The following is a 21,045-nucleotide window of genomic DNA, read 5'->3' as shown; positions in this document are numbered from 1 at the left end:
ATAAACGGGTAGTAAAAGTCGATCTAATTACATTTGCAATACAGTAATACCGATACAGTAGCTGAAATTCTGTTGATTTTTACGTTATTATGTTAAATGTGTTTCCCCTTCCACGAAATCATAAAAACAAATTTTCAGAATCCTCTCTTCATTCCTACTGTGTTGTTTTCAGTTATGGTGATTTCGCCGCGTTCGACTGTCATTTATTGTAAACACAAAGGCGAATCGTGCATAAGCAAATTACATTCGTGTTATATGCGACATTGTTCCCCTATTTATAAATCGTGTATGATCGAATTCGTGTAATGCAAACACGTGTTATACGAGGACAGACTGTACTCATTAAATACTTCACAAGTAAATTTCAGGCGCCTCCGTAGCCAGGTGGGAAGGAGCAGCAGTGCATAGCACACGCTTCTTGATTAGACCGGGGTTCGAGCCCGTCACCACCAAATACAGAGGATGCGGAAAGGTCAGGGAATGACCACCGCATATCCCAGAGCAATATGGCCTTAGTTGCTAATGCTCCTAAAAACCCAACAAACAAACAAACAACTAAATTTCATATTTCGTTTTTGCAAAAATGTCTCACACACAACATTATTCCGAAATTCACTCTTGTTTGCACTATGAATACATGTAAGAAGTATCCTCGTATCATACATAAATTGCAATTATTACACAAAAGGTTCCGGTGTAAATACCAATCTTTACAAATAGCAACAAATACATCACCTTAGATTTGGATTAAAAAGAAATGTCACCTAAAACATGGTCAGATTTTGTTAATTTTAATAACACACACTCATCAAGGCAGTGCTGAACAATGTGACACAAAGACATTTAAAAAAATGGAACGCACTTACACAAAATACCCGCACACCTCAACAATCTTCCATCATTAACATTTCATCATTATCTGGGTTAGAATACGGGTTTAACTTTGTGATAAATGATATCATTACCCTGTTAAGAATTGCATCATCAAGTTGCAAACTAAAGTAGAGAATCATCCAGACAAATAGCAGATCATGCACAAGACTAATGCTATTATTAATTCACAGTTGATATCACAACCAAACACGAGTAAACAACTTTCCAACATACATAAACTAAGGAAAAACCAAAATATCGTCATACAAAAAGCTGATAAGGGAGACACTATCACAATCTTAGTTAAAAGCGTGTATGTATACAAAATGCAGCACATTCTCTCCGACACATATACCTATAAAACACTATTAAATACAATTTTTTACACTATGATTTGTCTACAGAATTTCAATATCTTACAAAAAAGTTCATAGCTAGGAAATATCCTTTACAATTGATTCAACACACAATTTCCATTGCAGAAAACAAGCTCAACAATCCACGTAATAACAACAATACCAACCAGAACAACAAACAAAACATATGTATCGTCCTCCCCATCACAATCAACTCGCCAGACAGCTTCATCAAGTGTGCGTCAACACAGACATAACATTAATATTTTCACCATACAACAAAATGGGGACTATGTTTAAAACATACAAAGAAACACACAAATATCCAATATGTGATATCAACAACGTTGTTTACTTGATTAAATGCCAGTCTGATTGTAAAGCATGCTATATCGGATGTACTACTACTAAATATAGCACAATTAAAAATTCTAACACACATGCATATTATCACTAACAGTTTTAAGACCAATCAAGCTGGCACCGAACTCACTCAGCTTATACATTCCCACAACCACAACCCCCTAATTGATTCAGCTTTCACAATTATAAAATTAAAGTCAAGTTATAAAATTTTCCAACATGAAGCACTTGTCATAGAATGGTGTTGCCATAACATTTCACTCATCTGGAACTTTGCACATGTCAAGTTCCCACATGTCCTGAAATGTATCATGGAAACTTAGGATTTCTTTAAATATACAATCCTTTTTCTCTTTTATTATTGCCAACCGAAGACATTATTACAAAAGTCATCCGTTATGACTATTGGCTTCATTCATTAGTTCCTCATAGTTTTAACAATTTATATAGGACAACTAGGGGATGAGGTGGTGCACTTCTTCTTCCTTTGGGCAAATTTTAATTACAGGTTTTTAATAATCCCTACTCTATTTATTTTTAAATTCCATTTCTGTGCAACTTAATGCAATTTCCATAACTTTGTCTTAAATGCTATACAACTAAGCAGATTAATTTAGGTGAGTACCGTCAGTTAAGCTTTGCTATTATTCTCTTTAAGTCAAATTTCAAAATATCAGTACATTAAGAAGCTCTATTAATTAACTAAGTGATTCCTTTCATGTTCAACTTTTTATATCATTATGCTTATTAACTGTATAAGTATCTAGAACAGAAAAAAAATGTGAGTATTTATTTAGTAGATTCCCGAAGAAAATGCAGTTATTTCTTGCTTTGATTATTTTACCTTGTTGATTAAAATTGGTTTTAAAAATTGGAATATACAATTTGTCTGTTCAGTTAGTCAGTTAAATAGTTAACCCCATGTCCATGTGTCTGGATAAAAATATTACATATAGATTTCTCCATTACAAGCTGGTGACACTTTTATTTTCTTTTTTACAGTTGATATCTGATGCAGGTTTCCAGGGAGAAATCACTAGCATCTCTACAGCCTCACAACAGCTTGAAGTATTTTCTAGGATACTCAAGACATCCATTTCTAATTTTTTAGAAGGAGGTGAAGAAGAAATGCAGAAGAATTTACCAGAATTTACTGTATGTAATACTTAATGTTATGCATTTTATTAATAAATAATAATAATTATATATATATATATATATATATATAGTTCTAAAAACTGCTTATACTTTCTTAAAATTCTAACTTGGTAATGACTTGAGAATGGCTTCATGTTGAACATTTATGACATGAGGCATTAGGTTATAGGACAAGGTCTCCATTTAAAAAGAGACCATCATTAATTTGCAGTCTGAATTGCTTAGAGAACAATAATACTGAACTTTATACTTTGAAGGGCTGTTGGTGAGGAAAAGATCAACAAGTTTAGGTGTGTGGTTAGAATTGCCTAATATTCTTGTATGTAAATGAAAAAGTTACATACAAGTTACATGGCAAAGGCCCATCCATCTCTACCAGCTATGTTCATGCAACTAGAAAATTTAAGCCAGGTGGGAGTTGCAAACAGTAAAATCTCCAGGAAAGATCACTTCACTTCACTGTTAGGAAAGTTTCATTAGCTGGGTGGGTAAAGTGTCTGTCTGGCAACCCAAAGGTCACAGGTTCGAATCCCGCCTCTGGCTTTGATCAGAGTAGAAAATGCAAAAACCTTGGGAGGTGCAAATGGTCACAGAAGCCGATGCTCCAACAACTAACAAAAAAAAAGTTTCATTGGAGAAAATAGAGTTTTAAAGAAAAGTTCTGAGTGAATTGTAGAGTTAAGATAACAGTAGAAGCAACAAGTGAATTTTAAACTAATCAAAAAGTGATTCCAGATTAGAAAGTCTTTTACAAAGAATCAGTTACAAGGAATATCAAAGCAAACATATGCACAAGTATTACTTTTAAAATGGAAGGAATCGGTAAGCATAGGGAGAATAATTAGGACAAGTTTGAGGCAACCAGTAATTGAGATTCCGTCAGTAAAAGTAAGTGGGACTGTGCTGATTGTAGATGGAAATGTACACTCTTGAGATTACAACTGAGACCATACATTTGCAATATGATCAAGGAACTTTTTATGTAATTTATATCTTTTAGAAAATAAGTTTGTTCTTTTAGATTGGCTAATCATGATGCACTGAGTGAGTAAATAAGGTAAAAATTTAATGGGGAGGGGAAGAACATGTGTGAGTTAATGACATTTTTGCATATGGTGTATATAAGAATATACTCAGCTTCTCAACCAGAATTGACTAAACTTGGCCAAAATTTGACTTGCAAGTTTGGACCTGAATATCAACTCCATTAGGATTTTAGACTTTCAAGTGGCACTGATGAAAACCTTAGCTATTATCACTGACATGGTTCACAAAAAACCTCAAGGGGTCATGTTATTGAACATTTCTTATTATTAAGCTTTCATAAGTAGAAAAGGATCTCCCTACCCACTTCTTAAAAAGGTACTATTTAGTGTGGAAACATGTTCAACTGGTAGGAGAACTCATTTGAGACAGATTCCCTTCTTTGTGGTTATTAATCACTCATTATCAGAAACTAAGATATGCTCTGTTAAGATAGCTATCTGATCCAATTTTGCTGTTTTCAAAACATTACATGTATTTTGCTAAGTAGAATTAAAATAAGTATTTGTTTGGCTTATATAATTAATAATAATTTTGTTTAATTAATAATTATCTTTAAAATAACGTTTATTGTAATTGTCACTTCTGTTTATGTTATCGCTTTTTTGCCTTATCATGGTTTACACATGTATAATGGAAGTGATTATGTAACATCCTGATTTGTTCATGAACTCTGAAACATTGCACGTCTAGTTAGTACTCTTGCTTCGCACAGTTTGTATGTTTGTCATTGTTATTGCCCGATGAAAGATAGTACTGTATCTGTACTCCCACCGGTCTGACCGTTTTACAGTAGTACATTAACCCTCTTCTAATTCTTGATTGTGATATTTTCTTTTGTTTTTTTAATGGTTTGTATGGATTTCCAGAAACATTGACAGTTTCATTTTTATTGATGACTTTCTCAAAGAAATAGTAAACAGTCAAATTAAATTATTTTATACTGCTTGATTTTCAGTTTTTTTTAATGTACACATTTTTACTCTATATCAAAATAGCTCCGAATAGACAGCAATGACCGATTAATAACAACTTATGTTTCATAAGTTGTTATTAATCGGTCATTGTTTTCACTTAAGCTGTGTCCTGAAGTGATCACAATAAGTGGTGCTCATTGTACTTATGTAATAAACACTCTTGCAACACTTGATAATGTATTAAGAATTTATTGAGAGCTCCTCAATATATATGGTTTGACAAACTCTTTTGAGATAAATGAAGCAACCTCTAAAGACTGGATTTATAATTATTTAGGTAGTTAAATGAAATAACAAATTACCTATCTGTTAATTTTTTTAACTTCCTGGATAATTATTAATAACATCATTTGTAATGCCATCTTTAAAGGTCAATTCATTTATATGTTTGAAGAATTTTTAATAAAATCGTAATGTTGGTTGAGTTTGTTAAACCAACCTTTCTTCAATATTCTTCAATAAATTTAACATGCACTGTATTTACCTTATCTTTACTTTCAATGCAGAATGAATAATTCTCTTAAATATTGCAGAGCTGATGATCAGATGTAATATTGTCTTAAGCATAGCCTGTTGGTCATTAAGTATATATATTGAAGTGTTCTCAATAAATTCTTAATACATTATCATGTGATATGAGTGTCTATTTTATTATTAATCTCCGTGATGGTTAACCATGTAACACCCATATTTTAAATTACAGTTTAAAATAATTATATATAAATATGTTTGTATATACATTTATTTATTTTTTTTTAAATTATTCTATATACACAGAAAATGGTGTGTCATGGAGAACATACCTATCTCTATAGCCAGACATTGCTTCATTTGCTTGCTCAGGAAGCTAGAGGAGGCTCCAATATTAAAAGGTTATCACAGGAAATCAGTAAATATGCACAGAAAACGTAAGTACTGAATGAATAATTTCTTTTAATGCTGCAGTTCTCTTTTTGTGCAATACCATATTGGGACTGTATTACAGTTGCCCAACAGTTACAAGAATTTTCATCTATATCTCATGTATTTATTATTGTGAATTATACTGTATATAGTATATATATATGAAGGAGGGCACAAAGTTTGATTCAGCATACTAGCAATTAATGTGATTTGTAAAAATGGAAGATATAAGAAGTATCTTTATTTGATTTAGCATAGCTAACAATTAAAGATTTTGCTGTGTGTAACTAGCATTTAATGTGATTTGTATGCCTACCAACTCTCCAGATTTGTGTTGAAGACACCTTTTCTTTTGATCCCTCTCATGAAGTAAAACTATGGCTTGTTGTTAAATTTGAAATTTTTAAAAAATTCTGCACTTTCTGCTTAGCAGTTTGCTGCATCCTTTGCTTATAACCATTCAGCAGAACTCAAGTACTGTGCCATTATGCATATAGGTGGTCATTCTTAAGCAGTCAGTATAAATGCTGTAAAAGTAAAGACACATGAAATAGACTGCTGTATTCTTTAGGCACACTAATTGAAATCTGAACTATTAATAGCAATGATTTGTTTTTGTTTATAGCTTGGTGCATATTTTTATTTGTTTTTTGCTTGTGTTTAGTTTTGTAGAAAAATTTTGAATTTTGTTCTGATTTACAGCTCAATCCAAAAGTAAGCGTTTGCTTTTGACTATGAATTTGACTTAAACAATTATTTACGAATTTTCAGAATGTTGAGAATTTTGGAATGTTGTTATTTCTGAACATTCTGAAAATTATGGCATATTGAATGCATCAAATACAGGTGGCAGCAAATGCTGTTCTTTGTCTCTAGCTAACAAATTGACTGTCAGATGTGCTAGTCTGTGTTGCTGTTGCATATCGCTGAGTATAAGTTTTACTCTTTGCTAGATGTGTTGTAATGTTAAACTGGTTTTTTTTTTTCTTTCTTTCTTTGTGTGTGTGTGTGTGTAAATTGTCCTTCAGTACAATACCAAAGAAATGATGTAGTGTTTTTAGGATGACAAATACAGGACATTTTTCATGTATAATAAAATCTGGAAGAAGTATTTGCTTTGTGTACTCTAAATGTAGTTTTTCAGTTTCAAGTGGGAGGAAATGTGATTAATCAGATATTTGTAACAAAATACACATAAGAACAACGTACAAAAATAAATGTAACATTTATTTTTGCTGTTAATTTGTAGCTGTTATAGCTTCAGTATTTTTTAATGCTCTGTAACTTTTCCATGCTGTCTTTTTCTGCTCAAGTAATCTGGCAGCTTCATTATTCATCCAACTTGGAATCCTCCTCATGGAGTATGTTTTTTTTTAGTGGTATATAAATATCTAAGGCTTCTGTGGTTAATGTTTTAAAGGTATACCATAATTCAATTGTATTCGCTCTCTGTGAGATATCTACCCACCTAGTTAATAGAGGCCCTGTAGCATCTTAAGCCCATCGTAATTCCCTTTCCTGAAATTATAACCCATTCCTTTGCCTTTAACTGCTGCTACCTCTCTCTCTCTTCATTGTCCACTGTAGAACTCCGTGATCACTTCCTGCTATTGGTTCCTGTACTGTCAGCCCTATTACATCATCTGGTTCGTGGGTGATGATGAGGTCTAGAATATATTCTTTTTCCTAGTACTTTCCCTGACATGTTGATACAAATAACAATCATCTAGTTGATTTAAAAATTTAGTCCACCATGTCGAGTTTCCTTCCCATTTGCTCCAATCAATTAGAGTCAAATTAAAATCACCCATTGAATTAAAATAAGCCATTGGTGCTTACTTGCCCATTCTATTTGCATGTAGAGGCTCTCATCATAATCTTCACAATCACCTGGCCTTAAAAAAATTATTTTGACACTTAGATTTCAGAAAAGGTTTTGATATTGTTTCACATAAAAGACTGCTATACAAATTTGAGCAGTGTGGCATTAAGGGCAAGTCACTGCTATGGATAAAGGAATGGTTGAGTGGGAGAAGATGGGGGGTGGTTATCAATGGGCACTGCTCTTCTTGGACTAATGTTATTAGTGGAGTCCTTCAGGGTTTAGAGTTGCGTCCATTGTTTTCTGAAATTATTAATTCAGAGATATTGATGAGGGTATATCAGGCTTAATGTCTAAGTTTTCATATGATATGAAGGTTGGAAGGGTGGTTAATCACGGTATTCTACTGCAACAAGATCTAGACAAATTAGGTAGATAGTCTTATAAGTGGCAATTGAAGTTTAATATTGAAAAATTCAAGGTACTTGCAACAGAGAACAGTAATCCCAGATTGACGTGGCAACTGTGTGGTACCACAGTCAGGGAAGTGAGAAATGAAAAATATCCTGAGGGTAATTGTGCAGCCAGTTGTGAAGACAGGTTGCAAAGACAACTCATGGGGTTTTGTCAACGAAATACAGGAATTATGCCAGCAGGAATAAGGTGGTGATTATCCCATTGTATAAGGAAACTTGAGACCTGTATGCAGGTCTGGATGCCTCATTTTAGGAAATATACGTGAATCTATTGGAACAGTTACAGTGAAGAGCAATGAGAATAGTAACAGAAACTAAAAGGTACTCTTACAAGAAAAGACGTCAGTTCTGCAAACTGCAGTGCCTGATGACTAGGCACCATCAAGGAGATCTGATTTGGGTATATAAGGCTTTGAATGGATTGATTAAACTCTATGCTGATGGAATCCTTCCTCTTGGTCATACTATACACGTGAGTGGCATAAATTCAAATGAAGAAGAATGGTTGCAGGATAAATGTACAGAAATTTGCCTTCAACCAGAAGTTGATTGTTGAACAAGTTCCCATCTGGTGTTGTAGAGGTAGGTACTTTGAACAAATTCAAGGGAAAAAACATAAATTGTTAGAAAGGTTGGACAGATGATATGGGGATGGTGACTGTTTTTTTTTTGTTTTTTTTGCTGATGCTGTATAAGCTTGCTTTCTTACATCATTTGCCATTATTAATACTACACTGGTGTGCAAAATTTAAGGACCAGTCAGGTTTTCACCTGTAGTTTCTCATAGGAGTGGCCTGGATATGGGAAAAGCATACCAAAGGAACCTTGTGAGGTACAGAAATGATGAAGGAAACAACACCGACAGAACAACGGAAACAAAATGGTACAGAGGGACTTTATTCAAAAATGGCGACATAGCACTGGCTGCCATGATACGGATGCATCACTGCCGGCCGACCGGGCCAGCCGGGTGGGTAAAGTGCCTGCCTAGCAACCCAAAGGTCGCGGGTTTGAATCCCGCCTCAGGCTTGGATCAAAGTACTGCAAAAACCTTGGGAGGTGCATTATGGCCACAGAAGCCGATCCGCCAACAACTACCAAATAAAAAAAAAAAAAAAAAAAGCATCACTGCCAAAGATGGAACAAAGGGAAGAGGTGTCCTCAGTAGGAGATATGGCCACCCCTAATGTCAATGCAGGCTTTGCACCACCTGTCCATACTTAGAACAATGTTGTTGATAAGTTCTTGCAGTAACATCGTCCATTCCTCTGTCAGCGCCATCTTCAGCTGGTGAACATTTTCTGGTGGGTGTGGACGTGCCACTAGGCATCTCCCCTTTCAGTGATGTTTGCAGAGTGATACTGTGTGCCAACTTCTCACCAGATTAGCTGATGTCCAGAATCGCTGCTGAGACTGAATCTACCCTCGTCAGTAAAGAGTACCTTAAGTAAAGATTTTGTGGTTGTGACCTTTAGAAATAGTGTTCGTCCTTAAGTTTTGCACACCAGTGTAATACTGAAGTCTGTTGTTCTGGAGTCCATGAACGTTGGACATTGTCTGAAACTCCAAATGGCCATTTGGAGGGCTGGATTTCCCATTAGGCACTGTGCCTGAAAAAAAAAGTAAAAAATAGGGAGGAAAAGGTTTCAGACTTAAAAATAATGCAACTATAAAACCTCAACATTATACTTGAAATTAAAAAGAAACAAAATCTACAATATCGTCAGTATCTAGATTACTTGTAACATTTCTTAAGATTCCAAAAGTTTTTTGCTTTGGCTTCTTGTAGCAAAATCTTTAAAAACGTCCTTGAAATCCATATGGCGAGTAATATCATCCTCGATACATAGAAGTGCTAATGACGATAAGCAGTTTTGGCTCATAGTTGAGTGTACACAGTTCTTGATCTGCTTAAGTTTCGTAAATGAGTGCTCTCCTTCAGCATTCGATCCAATTACGAATAGATAAATTCTTCAAGATACGTGTACGTTTGAGAAACTTGTAATCAGTTTATCCTTTATTTGTGCCTTTATTAATTCTGCCACAGATGTTTTGTCCTTGTATAGTGCTGAAAACAATAGGAATTCATCAACGAAGTCTACTTCTAGTCAGATGAGTAGGTTTTGACTAATGCTGTGGCTTTGGATCGAATTTGTTTCTTTTGACATAGATTTATCTATAAGAAAACTGAAGGTATCATGCAATGTACTGTATGCAGTACGCCGTTTTGTCATTTCTGTGATTCTAGAATACATCTACAATACGATAAAAAAAATTTGAATTCGAAATGTATCTTTTGCACTTAGTTCTTCTGGTACCAATTCCTCTGGTGTTTCATCAAACGGTTTCTTCCTTTTCCGGTTTCAATCTTCATATTGTCAGTAATCAGAAATTGGATCGAATTCTTATGCTATTTTTTTCGAAATTGTCAAATTTGTCTTCATCTCAAACATCAATAAAATAATCCAGAAGAGCATCATATAATTTCACAGTTATACATAACTCAATTCCAGGTTCTTGAATTGCTTTATTCACTCTGTTTTTTAGAAGATCTTCCCAAATGACAGTCATTAGTGCTATTTCTAACCTGTTCAGTTTATTTATCAAGGCTTTTGCTTCATGAACCACTGCCGGTTTTTGTTCTTCCCATTCTGAGATATCGAGTGCTGCATGAATTTTACTGTAATTTTTTTTTTTTTTGTTTTTTTTTCAACGATCTTGCAGCATCGTAACGTGATGACCATCTTGTGTCCAACAGAATTTTGACCGAAATTGTATTCTCCATCATAGTCAACTTAGACCCTCTTTGTGGTGAGGCTGCAAAGAATGTGTAGAGCGATTGTAAAATTCCAAAAAAATTAACGGCAGCCAAATAGCTTTCTGCAGATGTGATCCCTACTAAATTAAGACTGTGTGAAGCACATGGAACCCATACTGCTAATTTGTTGACTTGAATCTGCCCAGAATACATCCCACTCATATTAGCAGTGTTGTCATGTGACTGAGATCTGCAATTTGCTGCATCTATTTTATCAAGAACAGATGCTACCATGTCAAAAAGATATTTTGCATCATGCTTTTCAATGGGAACAAAATTAAGAAACGCTCGTATACTTCGCCATCTTTTGATACATAATGAATAATGACTGACAACTGATCTGTGTGACTTATAACAGGAGTTGAATCTATCCTGATGCCGTAATATTTGGCTTAAATTTCAGATGTGATGTGTGCTAACACTTTTGATCCTAATAAATTGATAAATTCTTCATATGTGGTTGAAGACAGGAATGAAACATTTCCACTTTCTGGATTTACGTATTTTGTTATATGCTCTTTTAGAAAAGGATCAAACTGAGATAGAAGATCAATATACCCAAAGAAGTTGCCATTGTTAGGATTATTGCATTGCTCATTATCGCCACAAAAACCTATACTTCTTTCTGCCAAAAATTTTACTTCCCCAACTACTCTTCTTAAAACTTCAGAATGTATTTAGTCCAGTATTTGGTTGCTTTTATCTTCTCGATTTGCAATTTCGTGTCAATCCAGGTACACTTTTGGAACTGCAACATATTAGATAAACAAGTGAAATGCTCTTTTGATTTTTCATGCATTGTGATTCTTGCATGTGCATTTTTCCAGTCGTCGAACCCAGTTTGAAACTGATTACATATCTCATTAAGTCCATCTTTAAATAACATACACTTTTCCAGTTGATTCTGAGAATATTAGCCAGTCTCTTTTAACGAACTCACCATTTCCCATTTTCCTATAAAACAATTCTTTTCTTGCATATCTTCTTTTTTTGCCAAATTTTTTAGACGATTTTAAATTGCACTCTAAATTCTGGGACAGCACATTTTGGACAATGTGAGGAATGAGATCAGCATTTATTTTCCATTTAGCTGGATCAGTACTGAAATCCGATAGTGAAACAGTAACAGATGTTTTTTGAGTACTAATGTCATGTCGACACTACAGAATCTACCTGGTCTGATTCTAATTTTATATCAACTTGATCTTTATTTTTTCCTTCGTCGGTAGGTCTAGAGGTAGGCCTATGTATGCCATCACTGAAATCTTCAGATTGAGAAAGAGTAGGCTTATGACAGGAATGGTTTAGAACATTTATATATTTCAGCATTAAATTTTTCATTTTACCCAAAGCCTTTTCTTTTTCATAAACAGTCCTTGAGATTGTGATATGCCAGACAAGCTGTACTTGCTACCTGGGAGTTTAAAACGCTGATGGAACTGATATTCGGGTGACACTCAAGTCAAGTGGATCCAATTTCGGCAAAGTCCGGTCAGTCTGTGACACCCAAATCCTCTGCTTGCACCTTCACGATGGTGGGACTGTTAGTAATCCTGGGTATAACCCCCATACGCAAGCACACTGGGCGACCACCCAGGAGTGAACCAACGTAAGCAAGGGTCAAGGTGTGGCGCCCAAACCACATCTGAGTATATTCTTACCATGTGTACACCCTATCCAAAAATTTCATTACTTCATACAGCATGTTACCCCCCACTTTTCCTACTATTGAATACACCATGAATTGTCAAACTAATAGAGTAAGTTTATCTGCAAAAAGATCTAAACCTCCCAAACACTTCCTAGTCCATTTCACAAATATACGTGGTTTCAGTTCTAATCTCAATGATGTCCATTTGCACTTGCAGTCTGCCAAAATCTGTGTACTTTATCTGACAGAATCTCAGTTATCGGTTGATTCAACCACTGCTCATCTCAGTTGCCCAAATTATCACTGTATGATTCCTTTCATCTCAAAGGTGATACTTGTGCATATGTCAGTTCCGATATTCCCTGTCAGAGATTTGGTCATTTGGAATCTCCTCTTTTCGACCATCTCTGGCTTAAAATCTCTCTAGCTCATTATGTCAGATTCATCTGTTGTCTCTACCGTTCTGCCAACTCCACTAATCGCTTGGAGCTCTTTAACTTCCTCTCTTTGAAACTTGACTTTCTCCAGTCCAACATTCCTAACAGTGAGGTAATTTTCCTCAGTGATTTTAATGTTCCAAACTCCAGTTGGCTTCCATTCTCTAGTTACACAGACCCAGCTGGTTGAGATGCTGAGGCTTTTGCAATTACTAATAACATCACACAGATTGTTCATTTACCTATGAGAATACCAGACAATCCTAACCATACAGCCAACACGCTTGATCTTTTTCCCGTTAACAACCCTTCTAAGTACACGGTCGAAGTGAGTGGTCCCTTAGGCACCTCAGATCACAACTTGGTGATTGTCTCTTTTCCAATGGAGCCTTTATTTCATGGCTATTCCCAGCCTCATGTTGTTTGGCATTACAAGAATGCAAAATGGAATGACCAGCAAGATTTCTTTTCTTCTTTTCCTTTTCTTCTTTAACTTCAGCCAAGGATAAAGCTGACCTGCTAGCATCCCATTTTTCTTCAACTCATGTATTAATGATCTTGGTAAAACACCTCCCACCATTCCCAACATGCTCCATTCAATGCCTACTGTGGTCTTCTGTCAGAAGGATTTCGACGAATCTTGATGCTAAGAAAGCTCCAGGTCCTGTGGTATTTCTCCACTTGTTCTCAAAACCTGTGCTCCTGAACTTACACCTGTTCTTTGCCGCCTTTCTCTTTCTTATTCCAAAGTTATTTTTCCTTCTGCTTAAAAATTTACTCATATCCCACCAGTTCCTAAAAAGGGTGACAAATCCCTCCCATCCAATTATCATCCCATTGCAATTACTTCTATTCTTTCTAAAGTAATGGAGAAATCAATTAACCACCAACTCTTAAACTACCTAGAAACCTTCTGTATGATCAATGATCGCCAGTATGGGTTCCGTCAGTGCCAATCGACTGGTGATATTCTAGCTTATACCCATTTATGATTTTTTTTTTTTTTTTTTTTTTGATTTGGTAGTTATTGGCGCATCGGCTTCTGTGGCCATATTGCACCTCCCAAGGTTTTTGCAGTACTTTGATCCAAGCCCGAGGCGGGAATCGAACCCGCGACCTTTGGGTTGCCGGGCAGGTACTTTACCCACTCGGCTAGCTCGGTCGGCTACCCATTTATGGACAAATTCAATGGAAAAGTTCAGTGAAACACAAGCAGTTGCTCTTGACATCTCAAAGGCTTTCGATCATGTTTGGCATAAAGGTCTTCTAAACAAGCTTCCATCTTATGGTTTGCCAACTGTTTTTTTGTAATTGGTTATCCAGTTTTCTCTCTGACCGCTCACTGAGAGTGATGGTAAATGGCTCTCTGTCTTCTAACTTCTCCATTAATGCTGGGGTCCCCCAAGGTTCAGTTCTTTCCTCCACTCTTTTTGTCTTGTATATTAATGACCTTCTTCCATTGACCGGAAATCCTGTCCATAGTTTTGTCGACAGTAGCACATTGCATTCTAGTTTGAGAAACCTTGCCCTGCTCGATCAACTTCTCGAATATCCCCTACCAATTCATTAAATGTCGATCTTCAGGTAATTCTTCATTGGAGCAAAGACAACTTAGTTGATTTCAGTTCTTCTAAGACTCAGTCCTATCTTATGTCTTGCAAAAAGGATTCTTCAGTTTCTATGCTTATCTTTGCTAACACTCCAATTTCTAGGCAAGATGATATATCTCTTTTGAGGATATATCCCTGACTTCTAATCCCTCTTGGTACAAGCACATTTCAAATATTGTTTCCTCCACTTCTAAAAAACTTGGTTTTCTCTTTCGCTGTCAGCTTTACTTTTCTTCCAAACAGCTGTTCACTCTGTACAAATCGCAAATCAGCCCTACCATGGAATATTGTTCCCACATCTGGGGCGATGCCCCCCAAAACCTGTCTCAGGCTTCTAGATTTCATTCAGAAGAGGGCAGTTAGGTTAATTAATGACTCTCTCTAACAGAGGCTCTTCACTTGCTGTCTCATAGACGTACTGTTTCTGCTGCGTGCCTTTTTATCAGATACTGCCAATGGCACTGTTCTTCTGAATTGGCTTCTATAATTCCCGCTCTCTCTTTCAAAACAGTCCAAACACATGCTGTCACCAGCCAACATCCATTTACTGTCTAACTTCAAACTCACAAAATCGACTTTTCATCTTCCTCGTTTATTCATTCAACCACTGTTTTCTGGAACAACCTTCCTTCATACGTATTTCCTGAAAATTAGTCTATAGAAGTTCAAGTCTAATGTCAAATATCTCCTGTCATCTTCTCAACCTCCAACCCAAGCACGGTACTAAGTACTATAGGTTCTAATACCTCTCTTGTTTGGGGTTTTCATCCAAAAAAAAAAATTCGTGTTTTTGTATATATCTGTCAGACATTTTAAATCACATCAAACACAGTTAACACAATAAATTATTCTAAGATCAGAATATGAAAAATTGAATAAAGCTCACTAGTCTTCTTTTAAAATTCACACTATTTTCTTAAAATGTCACACCACAAACTTATTCCACTATTTACTACCTCTCTCTACATGTAGATATTTGTGAGTACAACTGTTTTGAACAGGAGAATGTACGTTTAACTTTGTATGAAACATGTCAGTTTAACAAGATTAGCATGAGATAACAGTTATACATGTTTATATGTGCATGCACTAATCAACTGCTCATACTTGCATTACATCAAAAGATGTTATTCACAGTCAATGTGTTAATACAGTATAAGAAATATTTTACTCCCCGTTTTTTTTCTCACTTTTCAGAATAAAAGTGCCTAGGGCCTACAGACATTAAAATCTGGCCCTGGCCATTTATATTATGTTGGAGTTTGTTGGTATTTTATGAAGTGAACTATAACTGATGTTAAGTTTTGTAATAATTGCAGTCTTTATAGTTCTCTGGTGTCACTCTGTCAATTTCCTTGACCTAGTGGATTGTGGTTTTAATTGTTATAACCCCCCCCGGTCATTAATTTTTTCTCAATATTTACAACTCTAGTGATTTTTGTAGTACACATCAACAAATCAGTGATGTAGAAACCTGCATACATTTGAAAGGGGCAGTGTATATTTAGAATAGTGTCTTTTTGCATGATCTTCGGCACATCCGTAGCCAGGTGGGCAGGAGCAGCAGTGCGTAGCACATGCTTCTTGATCTAGACCGGGGTTCGAGCCCGTGACCACCAAATACGAAGAATGCGGAAAGGTCAGAGAATGACCACCGCATATCCACGGAGCAATATGGCCTTAGTTGCTAATGCTCCTAAAAACCCAACAACAACAGCATGATCTTATTTTCTACAGATTGTGAACTTTTGATTGAAAAGTTGCCTCTACTAATTACTTTCAAATAAACAGCCATTCTCAAAAGGGATGCTGCTTTTCGTATTCATTTTCTGCATGTACTGCATTATATTATAGTATGCTACTACCTAAAATATAAACAGAGTGAGAGAGAGCAGTTGTATAATTAGTGAAAACTTGATAGCACATTTAAAATGCTGAAAGTTTTAATTATTAATAGAATTTTGGGGTTTTTTTTTTTGTTTTTTATAATATATTTTTGAAAGCAGGCTTTGGGTGAGATGTGTTATTTTATAGTACTCATTAACAGTGATTTTTAAATCATGGGGTAATATATTTTTTCACTTTGAGTATTATGGAATAACATTCAATTATGTAAATCAGAAACAACACATAATAAATGTCGTTAAAAAACTATCAATTAAAATTGGAGGTCAAATTATTTCAAAGGTAAATATACTCTATATGAGAATGAAATCCAGTTTGGAGAATTCTATGCTGCAAACTTTTCAATTTGTGGAAGCAGATGAGAAATAGAAACAGTTTCTGGAATGAGGAGAATCATGCTACAAATATTGTCTATAGTGATTTATCCTAATTGTGTTTGTGCATACTCTGTGATTCTTCTGTTTTATGAACTCTTTTAAAAATATTGTGCATTGTGATTTATCATAGGTGTATCTGTGCATGCTATGTTTCTTCTGATGTTTTGTGAACTCTTTTAAAAATATAGGGTCTCTGCCAGTGGCCATGATTCAACCCCCATTACAATGGCTCTTAATGGAGCAGCAGCTTTTCCACGTGCCTGTCAAGCATTATCAGCTATGCTTTCTAAAAATGCTTTGAATCCAGCTGACATAACAGTGGTAAGACTTATAATTGTCTCTACAGTTTTGTGTATTATTTCTTTTACAGTTTATATTATTTCAAAAATTAAATGGCACATACAATTCAACAAGTTAATTAGCATTTTCTTATATATGTACCAGGTGGTTATAAAATAAGTTTCCCTATTCGGGAGACCCTAGTATCAAAACAGTTAGAGATAGCACTGTGAAAATCAGTGGGTATGTCATTTAAGGTGTGGGGAAGCGATTTGTAGAAAGAAAAAAATTAGTTAAAATGTGCTTTCCTTTACTTGAGATGACAGGGAAGGTTCAAGTCTCTTGATACACCTCTGGCACTACTGACTGGTAGTGTTTTGCATTCTGTTCTGGAGGCCATTGCAACCGCCACTACCTCTGTTCCAATACATAGTCGTCCCCTGCTTGGAATTACACCTAACTCCCCGGTCGCTTCAAATTTCTTTATTAATTGTCAAAGGTCCTTTACACAAACCTTTAAGTTTCTGATATTCATGTAGTGCTGCATTAGTGTTACTATTATTCTGGTAGAATTTTTACTAAAAGAGCACGTTCCTTTTTTGTAAGAGCTATAACGGTTGGCCTTTCTGTTTTATCTAACAGGATGTCATTTGCTTATGCAGCGCCGTTTACACCTGGTGGCGGAAATTTGAACTAATTTTTTGTCTTCTACAAATCGCTTCACCATACCCTAAATGACATACCCACCGATTTTCACAGTGCTAACTCTAACCGTTTTGACACTAGGGTCTCCTGAACAGGGAAACTTATTTTATAACACCCGTACATTAAAAGTAATAAAGTCAAGTCACGGCTGGCTTTAGGGTAAGACTGAGTAGACACTGGCCTAGGGGTGGCAAGGTTTACAGGGCGTTAGTCCCATAATCCTTGGTACAAATTGGAAAAATTAATCATTCTAAAAAAAATAAAATCTTCATATCTGGGGGGAGGGCACCATTAACCTTGAACCGACCCTGAGTCCAGTAAAATTTCTCATTTATCTAGTTCTAGAATTAATTCCTTTGAAGTTAGATTCTTCCTGACAGTAAATGTATGTGCTACATTTTTGGGATAAGAAGAGGATCTTAAAAAATTTATGCTATTCCAGGTTAATAGTGGACTGTCAAAGTTGGCCACACTCATAATGCGGTTGCAACAGATTAGTGGTACAGCTGCATATGCTATACATTTTAACTGGTTAATGGAATTTTGAGGTTATACATATTATCAAGATTACAAGTCTGTAAATTATGTGGGTTATAAGAATTATGAGACTAAATTTTGGCTTGTCAGGATTAGTATCATGAAAATTAACCAAGCTGATTGTAAATTTTCCTCTAGGAATGTGCTGGTTAGTTAAGTGAGTGCATCAAGCCATTTAATTCTAATGGTTTGATGCACTCATTTTGCCACTTTCTTTAGTATAACTGTGTGAATACCATCTGCACTTAGAGCTCTAGAAACTTCATCTGTAGTTTTTAAATTCTGTACAGTGGGATCAACTGACGATGTTAACAACAGTAAATTCTAAGTGGAAAGCATTCAAGGAATTAATCGTAAATGCTACTAAACGTTCCGTACCTATTAAGAAATATTGTTCAAGGTTATCAAATGAACTAATGAGACTCGTGACAGAGAATTAAAATGCATGGGATGCATATAAATTATCAAGCGACTCAGAAGCCTATGGCAGATATAAGCTAGTCTGTAATTCAGGTCACAAAGGAGGTTAGGCAGGCGAAGGCAGATTATGAGAAATCTTTGGCAAAAGGTGCTAAGAAAAACAGCAAGGATTTCTTTACTTATATAAACTCTAAAAGGAAGGGGATGAATCTGATTGGTCCACTTGATATCGATGGTTCCATTGTTGATGATCCTGCTCAGATAGCAAACAAACTGAATGAGTATTTTGCATCTACATTCACACGTGAGGAGTTATTAAGGTTCGAAAATGGCAGAAGGTTATCAAATTGTAGCAGCGTGCTTAATGATTTTGTAATAGCTGAGAGCAAAGTGGAGGAGAAATTGTTGAAGTTAAACATAAGAAAGGGACCTGGAGTGAATGGGATCTATCCAGTTATATTAAAGGAGGCGGCAAAGCAACTAAGCAAACCCTTAGCCATAATTATGAGAGCATCCTTGGACTCAGGGGAGGTCCCCCATGGACTGGAGATATGCAAAGGTATCCCCAATTCACAAAGGGGGATCGAAGGGTGACACGAGTAATTACAGACCAGTTAGTTTAACTTCTGTTCCAGGAAAATTAATGGAAGCACTGGTTAAAGAAGCACTGCAGGATCATCTAGACAAGACTGCAGCAATAATTCAGACACAGCATGGGTTTGTTAAGGGAAAGTCTTGTCTGACAAATCTGATAGGATATTATGATGTGGTTACAAAGGAACTGGATGCAAAAAATAATTTTGATATCATATATTTGGATTTCAGGAAAGCTTTTGACACTGTTGCGCATGGAAGACTATTGTACAAATTGGAGCAGAATGGTATTAAGGGTAAGTTGCTACAATGGATAAAAGGATGGTTGAGTGGGAGAAGACAGAGGGTGGTAATTAATGGGTGCTGCTCTTCGTGGACTGAGGTTATTAGTGGAGTCCCATCGGTGTTGGGTCCACTGTTGTTTTGTATATTTATCAATGATATTGATGAAGGTATATCAGGCTTAGTGTCGAAGTTTGCAGATGATACAAAGGTTGGCAGGGTTGTTAATGACAGTAATGGCAGTGTGCTACTGCAACAGGATCTAGATAATTTGGGCAGATGGGCTAAGAAGTGGCAACTGAAGTTTAACCTTGACAAATGCAAAGTTCTGCACATGGGTAGAAGTAACCCCAGAGAAACGTACCAACTGTGTGGTACTACACTTAAGGTGGTAGAAAATGAAAAAGACCTGGGAGTAATTGTGCAGTCAGATATGAAGTTTTCTGAGCAATGCAGACAAGCTGCCAGGGCAGGAAAAAGGAGGTGATTGTCCCTCTGTATAAGGCAATGATCAGGCCAAGCCTTGAGTACTGCGTACAGGTCTGGAGGCCTCATTTTAGAAAGGATGTAGATTTGCTTGAGCGTGTACAGAGAAGGGCAACAAGATTGGTGAGGGGAATGAAGGGATCCTCTTAGAGAGGCTTAAGTTCTGCAAATTGCAGTGGCTGGAGACTAGGCACCTGCGTGGTGATCTGATTGAGGTGTATAAGGCCTTGAATGGGTTGAGCACGCTGAATTCTGATGGAATCCTTCCACTTGTTGAGATTACGAACATAAGGGGGCATAAATTCTAATTAAGAAAAGACAGATATAGAATAGATGTGCAGAAATTTGCCTTTAAGCAGCGGGTGGTTAATTGCTCGAACAAACTTCCATCTGTCGTTGCGGAAGTTGATAGGTTAAATAAATTTAAGGAGGAACTGGACAGGCATTTGGAGGGAATGGTGTGATTTTTTTTTTTTTTTTTTTTGGCTGATGCTGCATAAGCTCATACACTTGCTTTCTTGCATCACATGCCACTACTACCACTGACAGTTCTGCCTCAGTTATCACAATACTGTTTTTAGTGATGGGCATAGTCGATTGATTAATGATGATTATTTCAATAATTGATTATATGCAAATCAGTCAGTTATGAAACTGACATCAAGAAAACTAAAAACAAAACAGTGCTGGATTCAATCCATTATTATCAAAACTAAAGCTAGATTACTGCTATCACTAAAGCAGTAGTCTCCTCTTCCCCCTTTACTCCTAATTTTCATATAATCAATTATAAAAATGCCATAATCGATTATTTTAATTTTGTCCCTCAATTATGCCTGTCATTAATTATTTTACAGTAATCAAGCTTACTGGTTTCACCAGCCTTGAATGTATTTTTGATTGAAAGATTGCAAGGAAGTATCTATTTAGTTCTGGATTTTCTGTGCTTCTCTCACTTTCATCATCTAAGTT

General features: G+C 35.9%; 1 protein-coding gene across 2 annotated transcripts in view; it reads left to right on the top strand.

Annotated features, from left to right (window-relative positions):
- TH1 (negative elongation factor complex member TH1) overlaps positions 1-21,045 on the top strand; it is a 157,035-nt gene that overhangs the window by 43,509 nt on the left and 92,481 nt on the right. For both annotated transcript variants that reach the window (XM_090383793.1, XM_090383792.1), the window contains exons 6-8: positions 2,595-2,747; positions 5,549-5,679; positions 16,959-17,091. In XM_090383793.1, the coding sequence (XP_090239919.1) occupies positions 2,595-2,747; positions 5,549-5,679; positions 16,959-17,091 (417 nt within the window). The remainder of the gene's footprint in view (positions 1-2,594; positions 2,748-5,548; positions 5,680-16,958; positions 17,092-21,045) is intronic.

Source organism: Mastigoproctus giganteus, chromosome 10, assembly GCF_048544385.1.
Source record: "Mastigoproctus giganteus isolate SK-2022 chromosome 10, ASM4854438v1, whole genome shotgun sequence".
NCBI classification, from domain to species: Eukaryota; Metazoa; Arthropoda; class Arachnida; order Uropygi; family Thelyphonidae; genus Mastigoproctus; species Mastigoproctus giganteus.
The sequence above is the reverse complement of the archived record's forward strand: the minus strand, read 5'-3'. Positions and strand labels throughout refer to the sequence as shown.